This window comes from Anoplopoma fimbria, chromosome 19, assembly GCF_027596085.1.
Source record: "Anoplopoma fimbria isolate UVic2021 breed Golden Eagle Sablefish chromosome 19, Afim_UVic_2022, whole genome shotgun sequence".
Classification (NCBI taxonomy): Eukaryota; Metazoa; Chordata; class Actinopteri; order Perciformes; family Anoplopomatidae; genus Anoplopoma; species Anoplopoma fimbria.
In genome coordinates this window covers 17,787,814-17,811,904 of record NC_072467.1, presented here as the reverse complement: position 1 = coordinate 17,811,904, position 24,091 = coordinate 17,787,814, and the positions used below count along the sequence as shown (strand labels likewise).

The 24,091-nt window shown below is 40.9% G+C and overlaps 1 protein-coding gene across 1 annotated transcript in view; it reads right to left on the bottom strand.

Moving 5' to 3' along the window:
* Positions 1-24,091, bottom strand: part of slc12a3 (solute carrier family 12 member 3) — a 48,625-nt gene that overhangs the window by 6,863 nt on the left and 17,671 nt on the right. Inside the window, exons 9-19 of the mRNA XM_054619570.1 lie at positions 20,283-20,367; positions 14,666-14,826; positions 13,046-13,153; positions 12,485-12,608; positions 11,763-11,864; positions 10,785-10,940; positions 10,568-10,667; positions 9,914-10,025; positions 9,635-9,772; positions 7,637-7,743; positions 7,377-7,459 (exon numbers count right to left, since the gene is read on the bottom strand). Of these exons, the coding sequence (XP_054475545.1) occupies positions 7,377-7,459; positions 7,637-7,743; positions 9,635-9,772; positions 9,914-10,025; positions 10,568-10,667; positions 10,785-10,940; positions 11,763-11,864; positions 12,485-12,608; positions 13,046-13,153; positions 14,666-14,826; positions 20,283-20,367 (1,276 nt within the window). The remainder of the gene's footprint in view (positions 1-7,376; positions 7,460-7,636; positions 7,744-9,634; positions 9,773-9,913; positions 10,026-10,567; positions 10,668-10,784; positions 10,941-11,762; positions 11,865-12,484; positions 12,609-13,045; positions 13,154-14,665; positions 14,827-20,282; positions 20,368-24,091) is intronic.

Genomic DNA, 24,091 nt, shown 5'->3' with positions numbered 1-24,091 from the left:
TGCTCTAGAGGAGATCTGCATGGAGGAATGGGCCAAAATACCAGCAACAGTGTGTGAAAAGCTTGTGAAGACTTACAGAAAACGTTTGCCCTCTGTCATTGCCAACAAAGGGTATATAACAAAGTATTGAGATGAACTTTTGTTATTGACCAAATACTTATTTTCCACCATAATTTGCAAATATATTCTTTAAAAATCAGACAATGTGATTTTCAGGAATTTTTTTCTCATTTTGTCTCTCATAGTTTAAGTATACCTATGATGAAAATTACAGGCCTCTCATCTTTTTAAGTGGGAGAACTTGCACAATTGGTGGCTGACTAAATACTTTTTTGCCCCACTGTATACAAGTGTTTAGAATGATTAATTTGTTTGTAATATTATCATAGCAGTCGAGCCGTTTCATTTTTTGAGGTTCATTTTCACTCATGTTTCCATGCATGTGCGTTGGCGTTCGCCATTTTGTGTCCTGAAGTACGCCTGTTGACCGTATATTTTTTTATGTTAGGCATGTACTGAAGACGAATGACCAACGCTGTTTCTTTTCTTCTGCTAAAACCCTGAACAGGTATGTTTTGTTGCATAGGACTCTTGTTGTTGTAAATCTAAAATGTGAATCTTTCTATAATGTGTGACTGGGGTATGAGGGAATGTGATACTTTCAAAGACAATTGCAAATCATAGTTTTGTTATTTGTTTTATAAAACCTTAAGTATTTTTGTATTTAAGACATAATACAGAACATGTTTTATTATTTATTTTTATTTTTGCATTTATTATTTCTTATATAGGCCATTTTATTTTTATTAGGCAAGATTTGTAACTGTACTAAGAATGCACTGGAGCTGGCCGAGAGCGGCATGTACTGAAGACGAATGACCAACGCTGTTTCTTTTCTTCTGCTAAAACACTGAACAGAGCACATTCAGCAGCAATAAAAGTCCTGTGCCGAAAATCAAGTCCCGGTCTTCTGCTTCACAAACTGACACACAACACAGGTAACCGGCACAAAGGACAGACCGGTTACATTGGTGCCGTGACCCGGATCCATCGTGGATCAACACCAGCTTGGTCACCGGAGGTTGCTGAATGCCATCACAACGTTTTTTTTTTCAAAAGTTTGCACTGAAGTGACTTTGTCCAAGTTAAAATAACTTCATCTTGAAGGACGTTGTCACATTGGGATTCCGTTTTATTTTTGTATTTCACCTGGGAAAAAAATATTTGTTGCCTATTGTGAAGAAGAATTAATTTTTTCTTTTTTTTCTTTTCATTGCCTAATGTGAAAGAACATTCTCAGTAATTATTTTTTTTTGGCACTTGCCTAAGTGTTTAATCAGAAGAAAATTACATACAATGTGGGAAATGGAGAATATGTTCCTACTGTTGATCTGGTCTTGGTTCTGGGAGGGGAAGACTTTTAAGTGAGCTGTGTGATACTCCAGTTAGAGCTCCAGGCAATGTGGGCTCACCAGCCTTTAGCTCCACCAGATTATCTAATTGTCTATTCCCTACCAATAGACCCGCTGAAATGCTTTCAGCAATTCCAGACATTAGTGACCCAGCTTTAAATCATCTCATCACACAAATCGCCCAGCAAGTGGGACAGCTCAGTTAAAGGGGGAGGTTAAGGCAGATGAGGGCGCACAGGTTCAGAACTCAGGTGCAGGCCAGACACTCACTGACTCAGCTCTTAACCTGACTGGTGTGAAGTTAGTTATGCAGTCCGATGTGAGAGAGCCTCCTGTTTTTAGAGGAGATGGTTCAGACAAGCATTCTGTAAATGAGTGGGAGGAGCTTATGGACACATATTTGAGAAAGAGGGGTGTACGACTTGAGGCGCAGTATGAAGAGATTTTATCCAAGCTAATGGGTAAAGCTAAAGATGTAGTGAAGATAACCCTACGTAGCAACCCATCACTGAAGCCCCATGAGAACCCAAAAGTGATAACGAATATACTGAAACAACATTTCGGTGATGCAACATGTTCAAGTATGCCTCTTGCTGACTTCTATAGCACAGTGCCTGTAACAGGAGAGAACCCAGTTGAATATTGGATCTGCCTTAACAAGGCTGTTGACGCAGCTGAGGAGGGCTTGAGGAGACAAGGATGACACATTGATGATCCCCGTCGAGAGGTAACCATGATGTTTGTAAAGTATTGTCCAGATCCCTCTCTTGCTGCAGTGTTAAAGTTCAAAGCACCAGACAAGTGGACTGCTAGTGAATTACAGGAGCATGTTGATCGTTATCAAATTGAACTGAAGGAAAAGTTACTTGCCAAGCCAAGTTGCCCTACACCAGCTAGAAATGTGACAGCTCATGTTCAAACAACTGCAGTCGAGGTGTCAACTTCAGCCAGCTGCGCAGTGTCGCCTCCTGTCCAGTTGGAGGTGAGTGCCACACCTAACCTGATGACAACTGCATTAAGACTCTCATTGGCCTCCTCGACCGTACACTTGCTCAAAATAATGCAGCAGTTAGACAGCACTCACCTTACCAGTTACAAAATACATTCTGCAAGGTTTGCAAGTCTGTTGAACACTCCACTCTTGCTCACTGTAGACAGGAGCGCTTGTGTTTGTCTTGTTTCAAGCCTGGCCACATCAAGAGGAACTGTCCGAATAACAATTTCAGACAGGAGCATCAGGTCACAAACTCACCTCGAGAGCAGCAGCCTTTAAACTAATCGACTCACATTTGGGGAGGGGATGTGTGTGTGACGGTAAACAAACCCTCAAAAGTGACAATGGACTTGAACAGTGTTTTGTGTAGGCCTAGACGCCACTAGGCCTACACGAGTATAACAGGATGCCGCAGGGACTGTGCAATAGTCCTGCGTCATTCATGCGCATGATGCTGAGTATATTCGGTGATCTCAACTTCAGCAGCCTGTTATGCTACTTGGATGACCTGCTCGTTTTTGCACCAACTGAGGAGGAGACCTTACAGAGACTGGAGATTGTCTTCCAACGACTGTGAGACCACAACCTCAAGTTAAGTCCTAAAAGGTGCCACTTGATGCAAGCGTCTGTCAAGTTTTTGGGCCATATCATAGATGGCAGTGGGGTGGCTGTGGATCCGGCAAAGGTCGAAGTCATATCTAAGATGTCCGAATCTGATCTCATGGAAGATGATATGTGTACACCTTCAGTGCGGAGGATCAGATCCTTTTTGGGGATGATATTCTATTACCAGCATTTTATTCTCAATTGCGCTTCCATCGCTAAACCACTCTTTGCTCTCACTGCTGGACAGAAGAGAAGAGGAAAAGTGAAAGTAAAGGAAAATGCAGGGACATACAGGAAACTTAAACCTGATGACTGGACTCCAGAATGTGACATTGCTTTAGTCAGTCTGAAGGAGAATCTATTGAACTGTGTGGTTCTTGCCCACCCTGATTTCTCACGCCCACTGATTCTGTCAATCGATGCTTCCTTGGACGGACTTGGTGCAGTATTGTCACAAATACAGGAGGGGGCCTTTTGCTAGGACAGTTGGTCAGAAGCTTATCACAGAGTGTTATGACAGTCTACTTACCGAATCTGATGAAGTTTGGGAAGATGGAGTTTAAGATGTCTTTCATCTAAAGGTACAGTGTCTTCAGACAAAGAGATCCACACAAGGGTATGCAAATCAGTCTCATCCTCTCCCACTCTCATGTAACAGAGTTGTGAAAGCACTTCTTGATGCTCATGACCAATCGGATGCTGCCACAGAGTGTAGAGCAGCTCAGTTAGTCCAGTCTGTTCAGCACGTTGTACCACCAGGACAAGACCTGTTACCTACCTTCTCCCTGGAGGAGCTCCGACAAAGCCAAGAGCTGGACCCTAGCATCTCAAAAGTCCTGCCGTTTCTGAGTCAGAAAAGGAGACCCTCAAGGAGAGAGAGAGTCGGTTTGGACACAGGGGCCTTGGTGCTCATCAAGCAGTGGGAGAGACTTAAAGTTCTTGATGGAGTGCTTTACCGTGTTACCAAGGATCCCTTAAGTAAACAAAAGAGACACCAGTTTGTTTTACCTCGATGTCTGGTAGAAAAGGCCTTGCGGGGTGTGCATGATTTAGCCGGACATCAGGGACAGGCAAGAACAATTCAACTGACAAGACAATGATTATTTTGACCCAGGATGGAGCATCAGATAAAAGACTACATCAAATGCTGTCAGAGGTGCATCCTGGCCAAGACACCTGATCCATCCGCCAGAGCTCCCCTCGAAAGTATCAGGACCTCAGCTCCTATGGAGTTAGTGTGTTTGGATTTTTGGAGCGCAGAAGACAGCCAACAGTGTTCAGTGGATGTTCTCGTTTTGACAGATCACTTCACAAAGTTGGCCCACGCATTTCCATGCACAAATCAGACAGCAAAGCAGGTTGCTAAAAGGTTATGGGATAACGTCTTTTGTGTCTATGGATTTCCAGAGCGCATCCACACAGGGGCCAATTTTGAAAGTGAGCTAATAGCAGAACTACTCAGGTTATCGGGAGTCTCCAAGTCGCACACTACACCATCCAATACCATCCAATGGGGAATGGAGGAACTGAGAGATTCAACAGGACTCTGGGTAATATGCTTCGTTCGTTGCCATTGAGAGAGAAGGCAAAGTGGCCCCAACAAATACAGACTCTAACGTTTGCATATAATGCAACGGTGCATGAGACGACTGGATACGCTCCCTTTCATCTCATGTTCGGCCGTGTTCTGAGACTCCCTGTTGATGTCATGTTCAAACAGGTGTTACAGGACCCTGCGGTTGTTGACTACAGCAGCTGTGTGAATACCCTCATGTCCCACCTCCAAGAGGCAGCAACTATTGCGCAAAAACATAGCATCAAAGAGCAGGACAAACAGGCCAGGGGTTACAATCAAAAAGTCAAAGGAACTTACCTAAACAAGGGTGACAGAGTTCTCCTCGCCAACAAAGAGAGGAAAGAAGAAGCTGGCAGACAAGTGGGCAGCGACAGTATATACTGTCATAGACAAAAACCCACAGACACACATATACAAGTTAGAAGATGATGAGGGGAACACAAAAGTAGTACATCGCAATCTTATCCTTGATATCAGTTTCCTGCCCATTGAGTCTGCTGATGGAGACACGATTGAAGCTCAGAGCTCTTTTGATGATTCTGAAGAGGAGTCTAATTCAGTGGATCTTGTCAACTCTTTGGGGGAGGAGGATTCAGAGGATAGGACGAGTGCTTGGGTCCTGAGTGGAACAGGGGGTGCTGAAGTTGGGAGTGGAGAAATAAGTCACAAAGACAGCGACACTCAGAATTCTCTCAGACTACAGACTGATGTTGATGTTGCCACAGATTGTGACAGTTTTCTTGCAGTACCGACAGTTGACATCGTACACAACCAAGATAGCCAAGCATACACACCACTAGACACACAAGGTGTAGTCAGGACACGTGCTGGCAGAGTTGTTAAGAGAGTTAACCGTTTGGTAGAGACAATGGTTCAGACGCCATTCACCTTTAGGGGGTTTGCGAATTCCATCAGTAAGAGATCACAGTCTCTTCTTACCCTGTTTTAGAGGGGTTGTTTTGTTTATTTTCTCCAGCTTATCTTATTGGTTTAAGATATTGTAATTAATGTGTTTATTTTCTAACATGTACACTTTGGGACTCAGTAGGTCGGGTGGTTTGGTGTACACGGCACCATACTGTTCTATGAATGATTTGAGGCTTGATCACCCTTTTTATTTCTCTGAACCTGGTTACCAGGTAGCTTATACAGCTGAAGATAAAGATTGTACTCTTTAGGTGGACCTGTTCCAGTTTTGACAGGTTGTCAGTTGTCTCTGTTGTACATGTTTTATCCTGTTAGGTATGCAATCAGGATTTTGGTGTAATTCAGGAGGGGTGAATTTAGCAGGTATTAAAACTAATATTGCATTCCACCAAAAATCCCTCAGCTTTGTTAATTATTGCTGTTTATTTTATTGTATTCTTTTGGTATTATTGTATTGGGTGTTTTACATCGGTCTGGCGCCCTCTATTGGTCGCTTTCCGGACATTGTTTTTGTTTTCCCGGCTCTCGCCAGAATGCACTGGAGCTGGCCGAGAGCGGTACGTATTTAGTGTAGCGCGACACTAATGTGTAAATTTCAAAGCTGAAGATATATATAAGTGTTTAGAATGATTAATTTGTTTGTAATATTATCATAGCAGTCGAGCCGTTTCATTTTTTGAGGTTCATTTTCACTTGTGATTTAGTTCAGAGTGTTTTAGCGAGCTAGCAAACATGTTATGTTTCCATGCATGTGCGTTGGCGTTCGCCATTTTGTGTCCTGAAGTACGCCTGTTGACCGTATATTTTTTTATGTTAGGCATGTACTGAAGACGAATGACCAACACTGTTTCTTTTCTTCTGCTAAAACCCTGAACAGGTATCTTTTGTTGCATAGGACTCTTGTTGTTGTAAATCTAAAATGTGAATCTTTCTATAATGTGTGACTGGGGTATGAGGGAATGTGATACTTTCAAAGACAATTGCAAATCATAGTTTTGTTATTTGTTTTTATAAAACCTTAAGTATTTTTGTATTTAAGACATAATACAGAACATGTTTTATTATTTATTTTTATTTTTGCATTTATTATTTCTTATATAGGCCATTTTATTTTTATTAGGCAAGATTTGTAACTGTACTAAGAATGCACTGGAGCTGGCCGAGAGCGGCATGTACTGAAGACGAATGACCAACGCTGTTTCTTTTCTTCTGCTAAAACACTGAACAGAGCACATTCAGCAGCAATAAAAGTCCTGTGCCGAAAATCAAGTCCCGGTCTTCTGCTTCACAAACTGACACACAACGCAGGTAACCGGCACAAAGGACAGACCGGTTACATAGTCATCTTATGTCCTTATGTTCGATCATAATTCATTATTTGTCATAAATAGTCGTTTTGTGTAGATTGATGTTATATGGCTACCAAGCTAGTCTCGCTTGATTTCTATCGTAGCGCATGCTATACTTACGGTCACTAGGAGTTCATAGTACATGTGTACAACATAGACATGTTAAAATACAACTGTTATGGGTCACTTGATTGACAGTTATTAATAAATACATGATAAATAAATGATAAATATGCAATACATGTAAACATGAGCAATGTAAGTCATGACAAAGTATGTGTACAGTGTATTTAAAGATATTTACAGTAAGCATAACTCTGATTATACCTTTTTGTCTGTTCTCAGTTTCACCCTTTTCTAGTCAATAAACCTGTTGGCAAACGGATGACTGTCTCCAGAGTTTTGATGAACAAAAGGCGTTTAGCTTATTGGCAAAATATATCCAGTACATGTATTGAGGGCGACACAATTTTCTTTTACTGTGTGTGCTCCACTCTTATTTGAAATCTCACCATTTGATTGAGATAAATGAGTGGCATCCAGTCCCCCCTTCAATCTCAGTATGCACACGCCGTACTGCAGGTCAAATGCATCACTGAAATACATGGGCAGTTTTATTGAAAAATATTATTAGCAGTGCTTATAAAATGGTTCAAAAGTGCGCGCACACACACACACACACACACACACACACACACACACACACACACACACACACACACACACACACACACACACACACACAGGATGAGGTAATCCCCACTGTACTCACTGTAGTATCTCTATGTAGTTGTGTGCAGCCTGAGGTGTTTCACTGCAGCAGTCTTTCTTGAAACCCATCAGTAGGACGTTTGGCTTAATACGACCTAAACCTGCCCCCTGGTGGACAGTTAACAACAGGACAAGAACAAGAGATGAGTCACGCTTATCTCACCAAGTTCAACTTTCTCAGGCTCTCTTTGAGACATCTGGCTTCACAGAACATAACATCGACAATCCTGGATAACTGATCTAACTTGGCTGGTTACTGTTATGTAATGGTACTATTTTATTGAAGTGCATAGCGGAGTGATCAGGTGTATGATATGAGGCATCCGCAGTCAGTAGTCCGCACCTGACGTGCAAGTCAAGTCAGTCTCTGTATTCGGTGTTATGCTAATGTTTGGCTAATAAAGTAAGCGCAAGATATAACCGTCTCTTATACTAATCTCAACATAACACTACAGTTACCAGCTGGCACTATTAAATCTGGCTTAAATCCAATTGTGAATGTGTGCACGAGGGAAGCAATTGTGACATGTTGGGTAGCTCGTATGGGATAGTTGCTCACATGGATTTTTTTTTTTCATTTTATTTAATCAACTATAATGAGTTCTCACCTAAAAATAACTTTCATGATATCTGTTGATGTAGTAATACAGATAGTGGAAATACCAATGAGGTATGACTGCAGTATGCGACTAAAAGAGCTAATTGGCAGTGCGCAGTCTTTCTTTCTTTTTTAGCTTTGTTTGACAGGCCCCAACAAAGTTAATTTGATGGAGACAGTTCATTATAATTAAATAGATGAGGTGTAAGAAAGAGGTAGAATTATGGGGCCAAGTTTTTTGTTGACTTTTACAGAGGAACAACATAAGCATCCTGACTGAAAACACTACAAAATGGTGTAACGTGACACATGGTGGTTGGATCACTCTTGTGGAGAAAAAATGCCAGATGGAGACAGACAACTTTGTTAAGCTATACTTAACTCTTCTTCACACTCCTGTCCTGTACTACGTGGTGAGTTAAACATACCCAGAATATATTTTGGTTATGTGGCTTTACTAACCGTAACACCACGATCATGATAATCTGTGATAATCTACAACGTAGGGTATCAATTTGTTAAACCAACCTGGCTGGGAACACGATCACATAAACTAGCAATGTTGGCAGTATATGACAAATCACAAAAATGGACAAGTCTGCTGTCAACAGAGCGGCATGTTTTACAAACAGAGTAAATGCTAGACGAATACGAAGATGTTCAACACATTATTCAAGCTGAAAATAAAACGGTTTAAACAAAATAAATGCAGGAAGTACAGCTGGCAAGAAATCAAATGTGTGAATATGTAAATTAAGAGTCTCATAATATCACTGCCTCATCACCATGGATCTAATAACAGTTACATTTGTGTATTACGTGAAGTTAATGTGTTCCTAAGATGTATTCATATACAATAGAAGATCTTTTATTCATCCCATTGGCCTGTATGACAATACTTGAGCCTTATTCTTCCGCTGCATCCCCAGCGGTGTGAAACACACGTAAATATCAATTAACTGTGCAAAAATAACTCACGATTAACTCAAAAATATATATTGACCTCACTTCTGACCTTTACACTGTCATGGGTTGTGCATGGTCAAGGACAGAAGGGCTCTACAGCTGTTGAATAAAACCACCCACAACATCATTGAAGTGAGTTTAAATGCATGCAAAGAGCTCAAAGGATATTAAAAGATGCTACCCACCCAGCCACAGCCTTTTCATGTTGCCATCTGGCAAGAGATACAGAAGTATCAGCTGCCGTACCACTAGACTTCAGAACAGCTTTTTCCTTGGGCTGTGAGACTCCATAATTCATTCCCACTCTCCACAATATAATGTTGCTTTTGCTCTTTTTTTTCTTATATAGGATTTCTCACTACAAACTGCATTTTATTGCACAACCCTGTGTTGTACAAAAGCAATAAACAAACATTGTAACCCTGTAATTCTGACCTGTAGCAGCATGTTAACTCCTGATCGTAGCTCTGTAGCCACCACACCTCTGTAGAATGACTTGATCTTGCGTTGGTTCAACCAGGTAACGTGACTGTCACTGGTCGCCTTTTCCACTGCTGATGGGGATGGACCAGCCTGACAAATATAGGGTCAAACGAATAATGATTGAAGTCATCAACTCAAAAAACGTGGTGACAGCTGAAACATTTTTACCTAATCAAAAATGTAATCTTCACTGAGTGGTGTGTATGTCTGTGCATGTTGGGTTTGACTCACAGTGACTACATTGCCACAAATCATGAGACTAAGATCCTTTGTGAAACAGGTGACGAGATCCACCAGAGCTGGGCGACTGCTGGGAGGACCTGTCAGCACCAAACACTGAGGTCTGAAAGGTGTAAATGTTAAGCAGTTTAGTGCAGAGCTCCTGGAGACACAAGTACGCTTTTGTTGATCCAAGAAACTACATTGTTTCTCAAACCCAATAGTTGTTTGTACTGTTTCCCTTAGTTTATGCTAAGCTAAGCTTACTGTCTGCTGATTGTAGCTTGAAATTTAACTAATATGGGTAAGTGATCACAGAAGTAAGTATGGATCTTATTATCTAACTCTTGACAGCAAAGCAATTAAGAGTTTTTCCAAGAAACATTTCTATTCCTTGGAATGAGACCACAATCTGCAGATAATTCTACAGGGAATTATCCTCAAAATGTGAGGTTTTATGAGGATAATGAAATTTATAGTTTCATTTGACTGGACAGTACTGGGAAGGCCTACAGAAACAAACATGTTTGACTGAAGCTATTTTCTTCAACACAAGATATTGAGCTATCATGTTCAGCATAAGTTCTACTATCACATTTCAGCCCCACCCCTCTTCCAAATACAACAATGGAACAAAATAAATATGTGTGTGGTTCTGTAACTGACCTGTAGTTCTTGACATGGTCCTCCACATGGTTGAGACCTACACACTGGCTCAGAGCCATGTTGTAGGTGCTTGCCTGCACTGAGGAGCCCCAGTTCACAGCTAAAAACGGAGAAGATCAGCAGAGTTGGAGAATGGAGTAGAAGATGACATCTGTTTAGTTTCTGACGTTACACTGTTTATGTTTTGTATAACTGTAGGCTTTGTGTTTGAGTTTACCAGGCTTCTTGTATAGTGTGTATCCCAAAAGGAAGAAGACGACGCCAAAGGCAATCAGGGCTGCCCACCAAGTCAGCAAGAACATGATAACTACACAAATCACAGAGCCCAGCAGCGACAGCCACTTACTGTAGAACCTGAAAGACGGACGCCAACCTGTAGATACACATACATACAGATTCATATAAACAACGTTTAAACACTCCCGAGAAAAGATTGCTCGGAGCTCCAGCACTCCAGCAGAGCCACAGAGATGCTTTGCTGAGTTCTCAGAGAGCTGCAAAGACCTCCTGGAAAATGTGGCCCAATCCCAATGTCCTCTGTACAGCCTTCAGCCCTTAACCCTCAGGGACTTAACTGATGTCGCCTGGCAAATGGGTGAGTGTGATAGGTTGCAAAGGCTGTACAATTTCCCATTTTTACACCCTGATCTGACCATCCTCCAGGCTTTTGCCTTACTAGAAGAGAAGTAATTGTCAAATCTATTTACTTGTTCTGTCAAAAAAGCTTTAATATGCAAAATTAAGAGAAATGGTTGATGATAAACCAGGTGTGTTATGTAGCCCTTGCTTGCATTCCTCTGCTTTCATGTGTTTTTTTGTACCATCTTAAATCTTAAATGTTATTGTGTCTGTATAAATGTAATATACCAGGCTGAACACATGTGTCATCCTCTTTCTTTACTTTTTTTTACGCCTTTGGGCGTCCCCTGGTAACCCTGTTACAATGGCATCGGGCCTGTGACTACCTGCCAGGCTACGCGGACGAAGCAGAAGTTTGATTGGACATAAGAGTTGGAAATGGGTTTTCCGGGCATGTACCTTACATCGTGTTACAACATTCACCTTTATTAATTCTATGCACAGGAGCTCCTTCTCATCATCCAACTTTTCCATAATCTTTTTATGCCTGCTCCAGCCCACTCAGAATGCATATGCGTACGGCTGCAGGAGTAATAATAGGGCTTGAGTTTTTTACCTGGTGAGTTGGTGATTGAGGCATGGAAGCAGCTGAAGTTGATAAGAGAGTATGAGCAGAGGAAGAAGTTGGAGATGATGGGAGCGATGGTGTTCAACTCAGCTGGTGAAAATAAAAGACAAAATTTATTAAAATCACAGTTTAAGAGTTATTACCCATAAGATTTTCATAACGTGGAACCCAATTCTGACACTTTTTATGATCTCAATTTTTTATACAATAGCAGTTTAATGTATCTACATGCTGTAATTACATCTCTATACAGTAGTTTTCATTGTAAGTGACAGAGTCCTCAATTCCCACACTGAATTTAAATTTTCTACCTACACAGGAGGGACTGACAAGAAACAACACAGCATGTTATCCAGGATCACTGTGTATTAATCTGATTGATGAGCCTCATTTTTTATTGTTTCATTATCCTGACCCTGTATCAGAGCTATATTAAGTTAATGTTATTGCAAATCCAATATTTTCTACTGCTGCTTCATAATAAAAGTGGCCTACTGGTAAATAACAATGTGACTTTTATTGTGAAGCAGTCACGAGAAATTCAAAGTATATGTCACCAAAGTTTGTCAAAGGACATGGGGATTTGGGGCATTCAATTTTTTTTTTGCTCGGGAGAAAAAGCAGCAACAGTAAGCTTCTAGATAAAGAGCTGTACACTCTTTATGATCACTTTTATCAGCAAGAAAATACAGTTGTTATTTCTGTCTCACCAATGAGAATGAAGCAGGCAGCAATGATGTACGTTAGTAGGTAGCCTCTGAGCGGTTCATCATTCTTGCCGTAACCTTTGCCAAAGACGCCGATGAGAGGGTAGAGTTTGTCCTTACACAGACACTACCAGAAAAATCATATATCTCGTTCAAAGCAGAGAAAATAATAAATAAAAGCTTGTATTTAAACATGCGCAGGAAGATGGAATAGGTTGTACTGACATGGAAAGAAATAACATTCACAAAATGTAGTGTATCTGGTGTATTTGTGCGCGTGTGTGTGTGTACTTGAATAACGCTTTACTAGTCTTCTGACACACTTTAACACTACATGTCATCCACCCACTCATACACTGGTGGCTACCATGCAAGGTGCCACCTGCACATTAAAACTATCTAACCATTCATAAACACACAAACATTTGGAAGCAATTTGGGGTTAAGTGTCTTCCTAAAGGACACATCGACATGGACAAGTTGAGTCAGGGATTGACCACTGAAAGTGCGTTGTGTGTGTGTGTGTGTGTGTGAGTGAGAGAGAGAGAGAGAGAGAGAGTGTACCTGGAAGACTTTGGGAGCAGACACCAGGCAGGCCAAAGCAGAGGAGAGTGTCGCTCCAAATATACCAGCAGTGATGAGAGGGGCGAAAGCTGACACCAAGCTCATCGACTAGAAACAGATATGTACTTTTTTTACTTATTGGACTCATCCCTCTCACCAGAGGAGAAAGTTTACAGAGGGGGACTCATTTATGCAGAATTACATTTTTGTTGGCTTGTTGCTGTCAGGGTAATCATCATATATTTTCAGCTTTTTCTTGAATAGAAAGTAAATCAAATAAGACATTAAACAAAAAAAAAGACAAGAAAGCTTCATAAAATGGTACCACCAGGAGATATATTTTTGCTTGTTTGAAATTCTAAAGGACTTCATTAGCCAGAAAACATGTAAAGAGTTGGCTTGTGCTTTGCAGATTTGCAATTAAGACATAACACAATGTGGGTGATTATACTAACACTTCGAAGCCTAGCCTCATTCTATGAGCAGCAGGTGAAGGCAAAGGCCGATGACATCGTGGGGGATAGTACCCATGTCCTACACCCTCGGTTCCAGATGCTTCCTCTTGGGCGCTGCCTATGCCTCCCCAGGTGCTCTACCAACCGGCATAGAGCATCGTTTATACCAGAAGCTATCTGCCTGGTTAACAAGGAACTGAACATCAACTCTGTGCTCTATTTGGACCTTGGCACATGAAATGTGACAGTGCCTATCTGCTATATAGACTACTTATTAATTTACCTATTTTTGTATTATGTATTATGACTTTAAAGCTATACTGTACGATTTGAGAGAGCTAGCATGATTTGAAATTAGCTTCTCTTCGGAGTTCCGTTTAACTCCTCCCCCACCCTTCAGGACTCCCTGCCCCCACCCCTCGACACAGAGCCGTGCACGAGCGCTGCTGCTACTTAGCAACCAGGTAGCTACGCTGCCGCTGCCTCATTGAGCGAGAGCTGAGCTAACGGTCGGCTGCGACAACCATAGACATCATATAGGTAGACGCCTCCTTCGGCCTTGGGCGGCATAAATCGTCGGCGCCATCTTGGTACGGGAGTTATTTCGTTATTCCTATATGATGTCTATGGCGACAACGCTTTCTTTGCCCTCCGTGAACGCGCTCAGGCCGGCTCAGGCTCGTACACAGAGGGGAGAGAACGCGCAGGCTTGTGATTGGTTCTTTAGATTCGGGTACAATGTCTCCGATTGGTAAGCATTTTAACAGGTTTATAGCCGATACAGAATTCGTTTTTGTTTCGCTTCTTTTTCATTGCCCATAAGTTATTTATTGCTGTCAGGATGTAAAAACCAATTTCAACAACATATTAAAAAGTGCATATCACTGGAAACCGTACAGTATGCCTTTAAGTAATAGCAATTGCACCTCCAAAATTAGCTCCTCTGCTTGTAAATTGTCCGTCTGTGATGTGTCTGTTTTTTCTTTTTTAGTCTGTTTCTATTTATGCCCAAAATCAAATTGCCCTTGTGGATTAATAAAGTTGTATTGTATTGTATTGTATTGTATACATAAAACATATCTAACAAGGTTTTTACACTGAAACAGAGCAGAATAAAAGCCACATTTAACTATTTTTTGTGTCCTGTGAGTGGGCTTGTGCTCACCTGATAGTAATTACTGATGCCATAGGTGCATGTGTTATTGCTGATACACTCAGCAAAGTCCCATCCATATTGACAAGCTAAACCAACACAATCCTCACTAGATGAGGACGGCAACAGGGTGTTGTTTAACAGGCCAGACGCATCCCGCAACACACAAGATCCTAGGAGGAAATAAACAAACATGGACACAAGCATGAATGAAAAAATATGCATATTATTCAACCTCAATTATACCTCCATAAATAATTAAATGAATGTTGGAATTCCTGAATGCAATTATTTCTTGCATAATGTCTGTAATTACTATTGGAACTGGTTGATGGTAGAAATGAAATACATTCACATTCTATTTTAATGATTCAATTCAACTTTTGGGTAACACTTCCTTTTACAGATCTGCAAATACCATGTTAAGTACATGATAATTAGCAAGTAATGTACTTCAAATTTCTTTGCGATTACTACCGAATTATACCCATATTAACCTGGGGAAAAAATGACTCCAACATTATTTAATAACTAGAAGATTTTGACTGTGTGGCTGCTACTGCCCGAAGACGTTGCATATATTAACAGTTCTGAGACTGTTAATATATGCAAGCTATGAGAGCTGTATCAATGGGGTTCATTTAGGGTTAGTTTGGGGTTCATTTGAGGTACATTTGAGTTTCATTAAAAAAAAAGTAAGTCCAATCGCATAAATAATACCATCCTGCAGAAAATGCGTTGGAATGCTGAAAGCTGAAATCAGTCACAGAGCATTGCTGAAAATGTGGAAGTTTCAAATGACTTTCCTAAAAAAGCCCAAAAGCAAAGAACTGCACTGTTGAAAAAACCTGATAGTTGAATTGTAAAACTGGCAGAGATGGAAGCTGAACTGCATCACCAAAAGAAGCAAAGAGCTGAAATACAATGAAGAAAAATCTGGAAGCTGAACTGTTAAACTGTAGAGGTGGTAGTAGTAGTAGAAGAAGCAGTCATAAGAAGGGTAGTAGTTTTAGAAGCTGAAGTTATAGGTAGTAGTATCCGTAGCAGCAGTAATATCAGTGGTTAAGTAGAAGAAATAGTCGAATCAGCAATAGTAGTAGAAGAAGAAGTTGTTGTAGTATTAATAGTAGTATTAATAGTAGTCGTGCTGAGTTACTGTTGGCCATAACTGGTGATAACACAAGGAAGGTTCTACCTGAAATTGTGTGTGAGAGAAAGTAAGGCATTGAGAGATAGAGAAACAGAGATTAGAAAGAGGGAGAGTGAGTGAGTGAAAGAGAGAGTGAGAGTAAGAGAGAGTGAGTGAGATATAAAGAGAGAGAGAGAAAGAGTGAGCAAGTGAGAGAGAGAGAGAGAGTGAGTGAGAGAGAAAGAGATAGTGAGAGAGAGGGAGAAGGTGAGAGTGAAAGAGAGAGAGAGAAAGAGAGGGAGAGAGAGGGTGAGTGAGTGAGAGAGAAAGAGAGAGTGAAAGAGAGAGAGAGGGAGAGTAAAAGAGAGAGAGAGAGAAAGAGAGTGAGAAAGAGAGAAATATACACACACACACACACACACACACACACACACACACACACTCTCTCTGTCAATCAAATGACCAAGTTCATGAAGGCCGCCTTTCTCACAGAGTTAAATCCCAATAAACAATCTTATATGTCAGCCATTTTGTCCTGCTTAACCAAAGCTATCACCATGCTAGTATCAATGGTTTAATTAAATATAATGTGGAGCCATGTTTAAAGCTATGTTTGTATGTGTTGTATGTGTTGTATGTGTTTAAAATGTGACCATGAGTGTTAGTTTGGGGTACTTTTGAAAAAATATTTGAGTCCAATCACCAAAATAATATCATCAATAGAGAGAAAAAACTCTGCCCATCGTGTTGATATATTTGTTATGTTTGTGGTGTTTGAAATGTGACCACGAGATCACTTGAGAATGAAGAGCTATCACTCCTCATCTCTGTTTCTGAGACTCATAGGTCACACACACACACACACACACACACACACACACACACACACACACACACAGGCACTGCGTGCGTGTGCTCATGCTTCTGTGCGTGTGTCACTGGTCGCCATGGTGAGGGAGCACCTGGATGAACTAATTAAGGGGAGAGCAGACACTGATTTTGAACAAAACTAGCTGTCAAACTCCTACCTACAATTGTAAAACCATAATTCTAATGGAAAAAATATTTTTATGTTCTGAAAGCTAACACTCTGACGAACGCAGAGATGTACTTTTTATGTTTGTTGTTTTCAAAAATATGAGCTTCAGAGCAGGTTAGAAAACTGGTACCATCTGCTTTCTTTGAGAAATTGTCGTCAGAATTAACATGGAGTCTAATGGAGGAGTTCAGTTCATGTTGCTTTCAGGCACATGGAGTCAAATGTGTAAGACTGTTGGATTCCATAGTGTTATGGCTGCGACTAGGACAAGTTTATCTACAATTTGAACCAAAAATATGTCTGAAGAGTGAAAATTGTGGGAATTCTGGCAATTTTAAAATATTTTTTTCACAAGATTTTGAAGCTCCTCTCACTCTAACTATGACATCACGTGCTCTAGGTCTGAACATTCCATCCAATACACACCCATTGTAAACTCTGAAAAAGGCTTACATTTTCCTGAAACTTAAACTCTGATGAAGAAGAATAAGAAGATTAATATTAAGCCCACAGGATTATATACTTTGTGCTGTTGCACAAGGCTTTACAGCCTTGTTGCTACACAGCCACACAGAATAAGAATAAAGCTTTGAAGAACAATACTTGGAATGCTTAATCAGCATTCCAACAATAAGCCCGCAGGATTATATACTTTGTGCTGTTGCACAAGGCTTTACAGCCTTGTTGCTACACAGACACACAGAATAAAGCTTTGAAGAACAATACTTGGAATGCTTAATCAGCATTCCAACAATAAACCTTAGAAGAACAATACTTGGAATGCTTAATCAGCATTCCAGCAATAATAATATTAAGGCCGCAGTATTATAGTATTATATGCACAAGGCTTTACAGCCTTGTGCATATAATACTATAATACTAATAATAATAATAAATATAATACTAATTAAGTTTATTCCTAGGTCTGCCAGTAAGTAGATAATAATCACCAAGTAACTTCTTTGACATTTCTTTAATATATATATATATATAAATTATTCCCATCTTCTTCAAATTCAAGCAGTTACAGTTTGTTTTTTTCAGAAGCCCTTACAGGATGAAACTTTACATATGAACACACCCCAAAGCATTAAATAAGCTATCAACATAGAGAGTGAATGACTATTTTGACCAATGTAACTGGATAATTCACCTGTTTTTGCACAAATTGCATGTTTGTTGAACCCTTTTTGAAAACCCTAAACACAAGTCATTTAAAAACCCTGATTGAATTTACATCTTATATATTTCTTTGTTAAGATCAGTAGAGGGCGCTCTAACGATGTGACCACTTTACCGCAGAAGAAGAACATGCAAGACTGTGGTCAATGGTCCAAAAATGACCTCCTAACGTCTATTCCTAACAACTTTTCCTGACCTCGATGAAAAACCTCATGAGGTCAAGGAAAGATGTGAAGGAGAATTCATGAGGATTTAGGAAAAGACAACTGCTGTGCTTAGAGAATCCGATTACACTTTCACTGAGCTACGTAACTATGATGCGACAGCGGACATCACTGACATAGGTCTGCCATGGCTATGCCACAACGAAGAAGGACTACAAAGATTGCAACTTAAAGATGAGCATGAAGGAGAGAAACCGAAGCTCCTTCCTGCTGCTGTTCAATCGTGTAGAATATCATTGAAACTGTTCAATATCAATATATCCTTTGTGCAATATTACAGATTTAACGGTTTGGGATTATTTAGCTTTTTAACAATTTAATAATTTATCATAGGCCTAGCTTGTTTTGTTTTCTTACTTATCAGTCACATGTTCAAATAAATAAAAACATAAAAAAGGAATCAAAAGGGTTGTCACTTATTATTCATATTCATCAAAATGAATTACATAAGTTTATGACTGTATGAAAATAATTGTTTAACTTGTGTAAGATCGTCATATCTTTTGTTTTCATGGACGGCCGAATGGTGATTGAAGCTCCTTTCCTTAGCCTTAGCATTTAGAGAGTTCAAACAGCTTTTATCATGGCGGCGACTTAGATACTTCCGGGTCAATTCACTCAGTTAGGCAAAAAGGACTATTCAGCCCAGGGCTGTGGTCGAAAAGTCAAAAAGTTACCCCCTAACGTCTGTTCCTTCCTCGATGGAAAACATTATGAGGTCAAGGACAGATGTGAAGGAGAATTCACAAGGATTTAGGAAAAGACAACCGTGGCGTTAAGAGAATCAGTCTTCACTTTCACTGAGCTAGGTAATCATGATGCAAAGGCTGATGTCCCTGACGTAGGTCTGCCATAGCCAAACTACAATGAAGAAGGACTACAATAAGCGCAACTAAAATATGTCACCATGAAATCAATAGGCTATATAAAGAGCTCCTTCCTTCCTGCTGCTGTCACACTTAACAATCAATACTGCTTCAGTATAAACTGACAACTAGTGAGTTGTCAGTTTATACTTGAACAGTTTCATTGATGTTGCACATGAGTGCATGTGCAGCATCAATGAAACTGTTCAATATCAATATTTCCATTGTGCAATCATGTAGAGTGAACAGTTTGGTTATATTTTTATTTCTAACAGTTTAATTATTTATCACAGGCCTAGCTTGTTTTGTTTTTTACTGATGCTTCTTGTTATGAGATTGAGAGTTTGTTCATTGGCAATTTGCTATATTTACTTATTTGTTAGATGTTGGAAGTAAACAAATACATAAATAATGAAAAGAAATGGTTGTCACTGTCTATTCATATTCATCAACATGAATCCCATTAGTTTATGGCTGTGAGAAAGTAATTGTTGCGCTTGGTTGTGTGCCTTTGAATTTTTGGAACTTGGCGTGTGACTATCACAGAAAGTTCACTGGTAAAAGCACTATTTACGTGTCTAAGGATTTTAGAAAGAATGCCAACTTGTTTTGAAATGCTTCAGAAACAAGATGTTTTAAATATCTTCCTTTGAGAAAATATTTTGTAGCCAAATCACATTGTTTGATGAATATTCAACCTTTGTTCCTTTATAATACATTTCATATTTGAATTGTTTCTTTACAGGGCTTGTACAAAGGCAATAAAGTAGTATATTGATATGAGATATGAGTTAACAGATAATTACAATCCTTCCTCTACATTGTGGAGATTAGTTTATGGCTTTTGCCACTGACACCCGTTGTTCTCTTAATCCTCCACCATTCATTTTGTTTGTACGACCTCTGGCCTTTTGGAGAATAACTCAACAAATAGTAGAAGTAACATAAGTCAGTTTAGTTGATTTATAAGTAACATAATTCCAGTTGTTACCTAGATGTGATTGTAAGATGTTCTTGTGTTTTCTTATTTCACACTGTGATTTAGATTCTTAATCTTCTGAAGCTTTTGATAAGAAGACAATAATTAAAAGGAAACATGTGCCCAGAGTTAATCATTATTGCATATTCATCAACACTGTGATTCAAAGTCCAACGGCAGTCTAAATTCTGAATTTGGGACATACAGTACCAATGGTTGCAGAGATGATGAGGTATGAAATGGTGGTCCAGAATATTGCCATTAGTGTACCCCTGGGGATTGCCACTGTTGGATTCTGGGAAAGGGAGGACAAAAGACACAAACAAGCATTTTAACGAGTTACTTAACCCCAGAGTTTCGGCTGAATCGCTTCTACAATAGACTGTATATATATGGATCCCAGCTGACATTGGTCAAAAGAAGGGTACACCCTGGACAGGTGACACATAGAGAAAGAAAACCATTCACGCTCACATTCACACTTACAGGCAATTTAGATTCATCAATCAACCTAAGCTGCATGTCTTCGGAATGTGGGAGGAAGCCTGAGAACCTGGAGAGAACCCATGCTGACACAGGGAGAAAATGCAAACTCCACACAGGAGGGCCAACCATCCCGGGATTGAATCGAGGCCCCTCTTGCTGTGATTGGCAGTGCTAAGCACTACACCCACATGCCGCCCCAATACTTTACCACATTACTACAATTTACTACATCATTTAGGATTTTATCATAATAATTTAACATATATCATATAATCTTTATTTGACTGTAATCTCGCCTTGTTCTTTGATTGTATTGTTTCCTTTTGCATGTTTTCTCATTTACAGTTTATTTATTTATTTAGAGCATTTTGAATAGTGCTGTACAAATACATTTCTTAAAAGTGTCAGAATTGTGAGAAATTTTAGAATGCCATATAGCTGTCAAAATGATTACTGCAGGCCTTCAGAGAAAATATTAACAATAAATAAATATTATGAATAACAATAAAACAATATTTTTTGGGGGCCCTAAGTTAAGCAAAGGAACAAGCAACATTGAAACAAAAGAGAACTAGATGTACAAGTTTTGTAAATGCCAATTTGTTGACATATATCAAAGACAGAAAATAACCCAGATCATTTCACAAAACACCTTTATTATGACAATAAACCAGAAAACATGAAACGTTAAAAGTTTGTGTCAATATGGATTAATACATAGGCAAAACAATCACATATAAAGCTTAACACTAAATTCCCATTAACATATTTAAAGCAGTCATCAATCCCTCTGCCAATACATTCCGCTTATATAACATGCTGTCCTGCCATTGTGGTGAGTTAATGAAAGCCCAAAAGATCTCCCTTACATCAAAGGCTGCCCTGGTTTCCCCCCTGGTTCATGACAGTACGCATCGGCATCCCCAGAAGTCCCTGTCAATTGTCCAATAGTCTCCAGTCTTTTAGTCAGTTGGTGTCAGCAAGAAGTTATGGAGGATGCAAGCAGCAATAACAAGTGTGTCCACTCTGTCAGGTCCCATCTTGATTCCTTGGTAGAATACTCTCCACCTTGATGAAAAGGGGCCAAATGCATTCTCAACTATTATTATCTCCTTTAAAGATATTGCCAGGGTACGGACTCATCAGGTAAGACTTCAGTCAGTGATGGCACATCACCGAGTCAGCCTGCACCCAGCAATAGGGCTAATTGGTGGCTGGTGTGCTGTGTAGTGACAGCAGAAAATTCCGTTCCGTACGGGAAAAGGCGAGACCAGGATTTTAGAGATGCTAGATGAAATTGAGTTCTCCTCCTGCACTTTTGCTCAAGTTCCTGCCTCCAACCCACCACCACCACAACAACAGCAGCAGTATAACTTCCAGCAAGTTCCCAGTATCGCCTCTGTTAGTTACCCATCTGTTTTGATAGGACCCATGAAATGGCAACTGCTAGACGAAAAGGATCCTAACTGGAACATTAACGACTTAATTGAAGACTGTGAGAAACTTTTAAGGCTTATGCGTGGTGCCCTTAGATGTACATTTTTCTATCCATCCATCCATCCATCCATCCATCCATCCATCCATCCATCTCCTTCCGCTTATCCGGGGCCGGGTCGCGGGGGCAGCAAGCTAACGAGGGTTCTCCAGACGTCCTTCTCCCCAGCAACACTTTCCAGCTCCTCCTGGGGAACCCCGAGGCGTTCCCAGGCCAGACGAGATATATAATCTCTCCAGCGTGTTCTGGGTCTACCCCGGGGCCTCTTACCAGTTGGACGTGCCTGGAAAACCTCTAAAGGGAGGCGTCCAGGAGGCATCCTGATCAGATGCCCGAGCCACCTCAGCTGGCCCCTTTCGACGCGAAGGAGCAGCGACTCTACTCCGAGCTCCCTCCGGATGTCTGAGCTCCTCACCCTATCTCTAAGGCTGAGCCCAGCCACCCTACGAAGGAAGCTCATTTCGGCCGCTTGTATTCGCGATCTCATTCTTTCGGTCACTACCCAAAGCTCATGACCATAGGTGAGGGTTGGAACGTAGATGGACTGGTAAATCGAGAGCTTTGCCTTTCGGCTCAGCTCCTTCTTCACCAAAACGGTCTGGTACAACGCCCGCATCACTGCTGACGCTGCACCGAACCGCCTGTCCATCTCCCGCTCCATTTTACCCTCACTCGTGAATAAGATCCCGAGATACTTGAACTCCCTCGCTTGGGGCAGTGACTCACTCCCAACCCAGAGGGTGCAATCCACCGTTTTCCGGAAGAGAACCATGGCCTCAGACTTGGAGGTACTGACTCTCATCCCGACCGCTTCACACTCGGCTGTGAACCGCCCCAGTGCGTGCTGAAGGTCACGTTCTGAAGAAGCCAACAGAACCACATCATCTGCAAAAAGCAGGGATGCGATTCTGAGGTCCCCAAACCGGAAACTCTCCTCCCCCGGCTGCGCCTTGAAATCCTGTCCATGAAAATCACAAACAGGATTGGTGACAATGGGCAGCCCTGGCGGAGGCCAACACGCACTGGGAACAAGCTCGACTTTGTGCCGAGTATCCGGACACAGCTCTCACTTTGGTCATACAAGGACCGAATGGCTCGTAGTAACGAACCAGGTACCCCATATTCCCGCAGTACCCCCCACAGGACTCCCCGAGGGACACGGTCGAAGGCCTTCTCCAAGTCCACAAAGCACATGTAGACTGGATGAGCAAACTCCCATGCGCCCTCCAACAGACCTGCAAGGGTAAAGAGTTGGTCCGCTGTTCCACGTCCAGGACGGAATCCGCATTGCTCCTCCTGAATCTGAGGTTCGACAATCGGACGGAGCCTCCTTTCCAGCACCCTGGAGTAAACTTTCCCGGGGAGGCTGAGCAGTGTGATACCCCTATAATTGGAGCACACTCTCTGGTCCCCCTTTTTGAAAATGGGAACCACCACCCCGGTCTGCCACTCCACAGGCACTGTACCCGACTTCCACGCGACAGTGAAGAGACATTTTTCACTGTAAATAATTATCTTGCCATGTAAGGATGCTTTGAACATCATCTTACCTGATTGCAACAGCAAACACTTGTCTGTCAATAATGGCTAATAGATTGATGAGAAAACTGATGTTGGTGCTCACCGTCCAGTCCCAGCTCTGACACCAGGTTGTTAAAAATACCATGCGTTTGACTCCTGTGATTGATAGGGTGAACCCACCATCTTGCCCTTTGTCTTTGGATTCGAAGCTGTAGTTGCAAAAGGTTCTGGTGCTCTTTTTCCGTTTACAGCTGGCACTGTGCATGACACATAAACACACTGTAACGTTACTTATAGCAAACTTCCTAAAATGGAAACTGAAGCAGAAAAATTGTAACATTAGTTTTTTATTAAAGTTAAGACAAACAAATTGCTTTTGTAAACAGTCGACTTAAGTACATTTATCTATAGCTTGCTATAAATGATGCATTACAATGATAACCTTACCTTAAAATATGAAAATAGCCTATACCCTCAGATTCAGTGTAAAATTAGGAATTATGCAACAGTATTGATG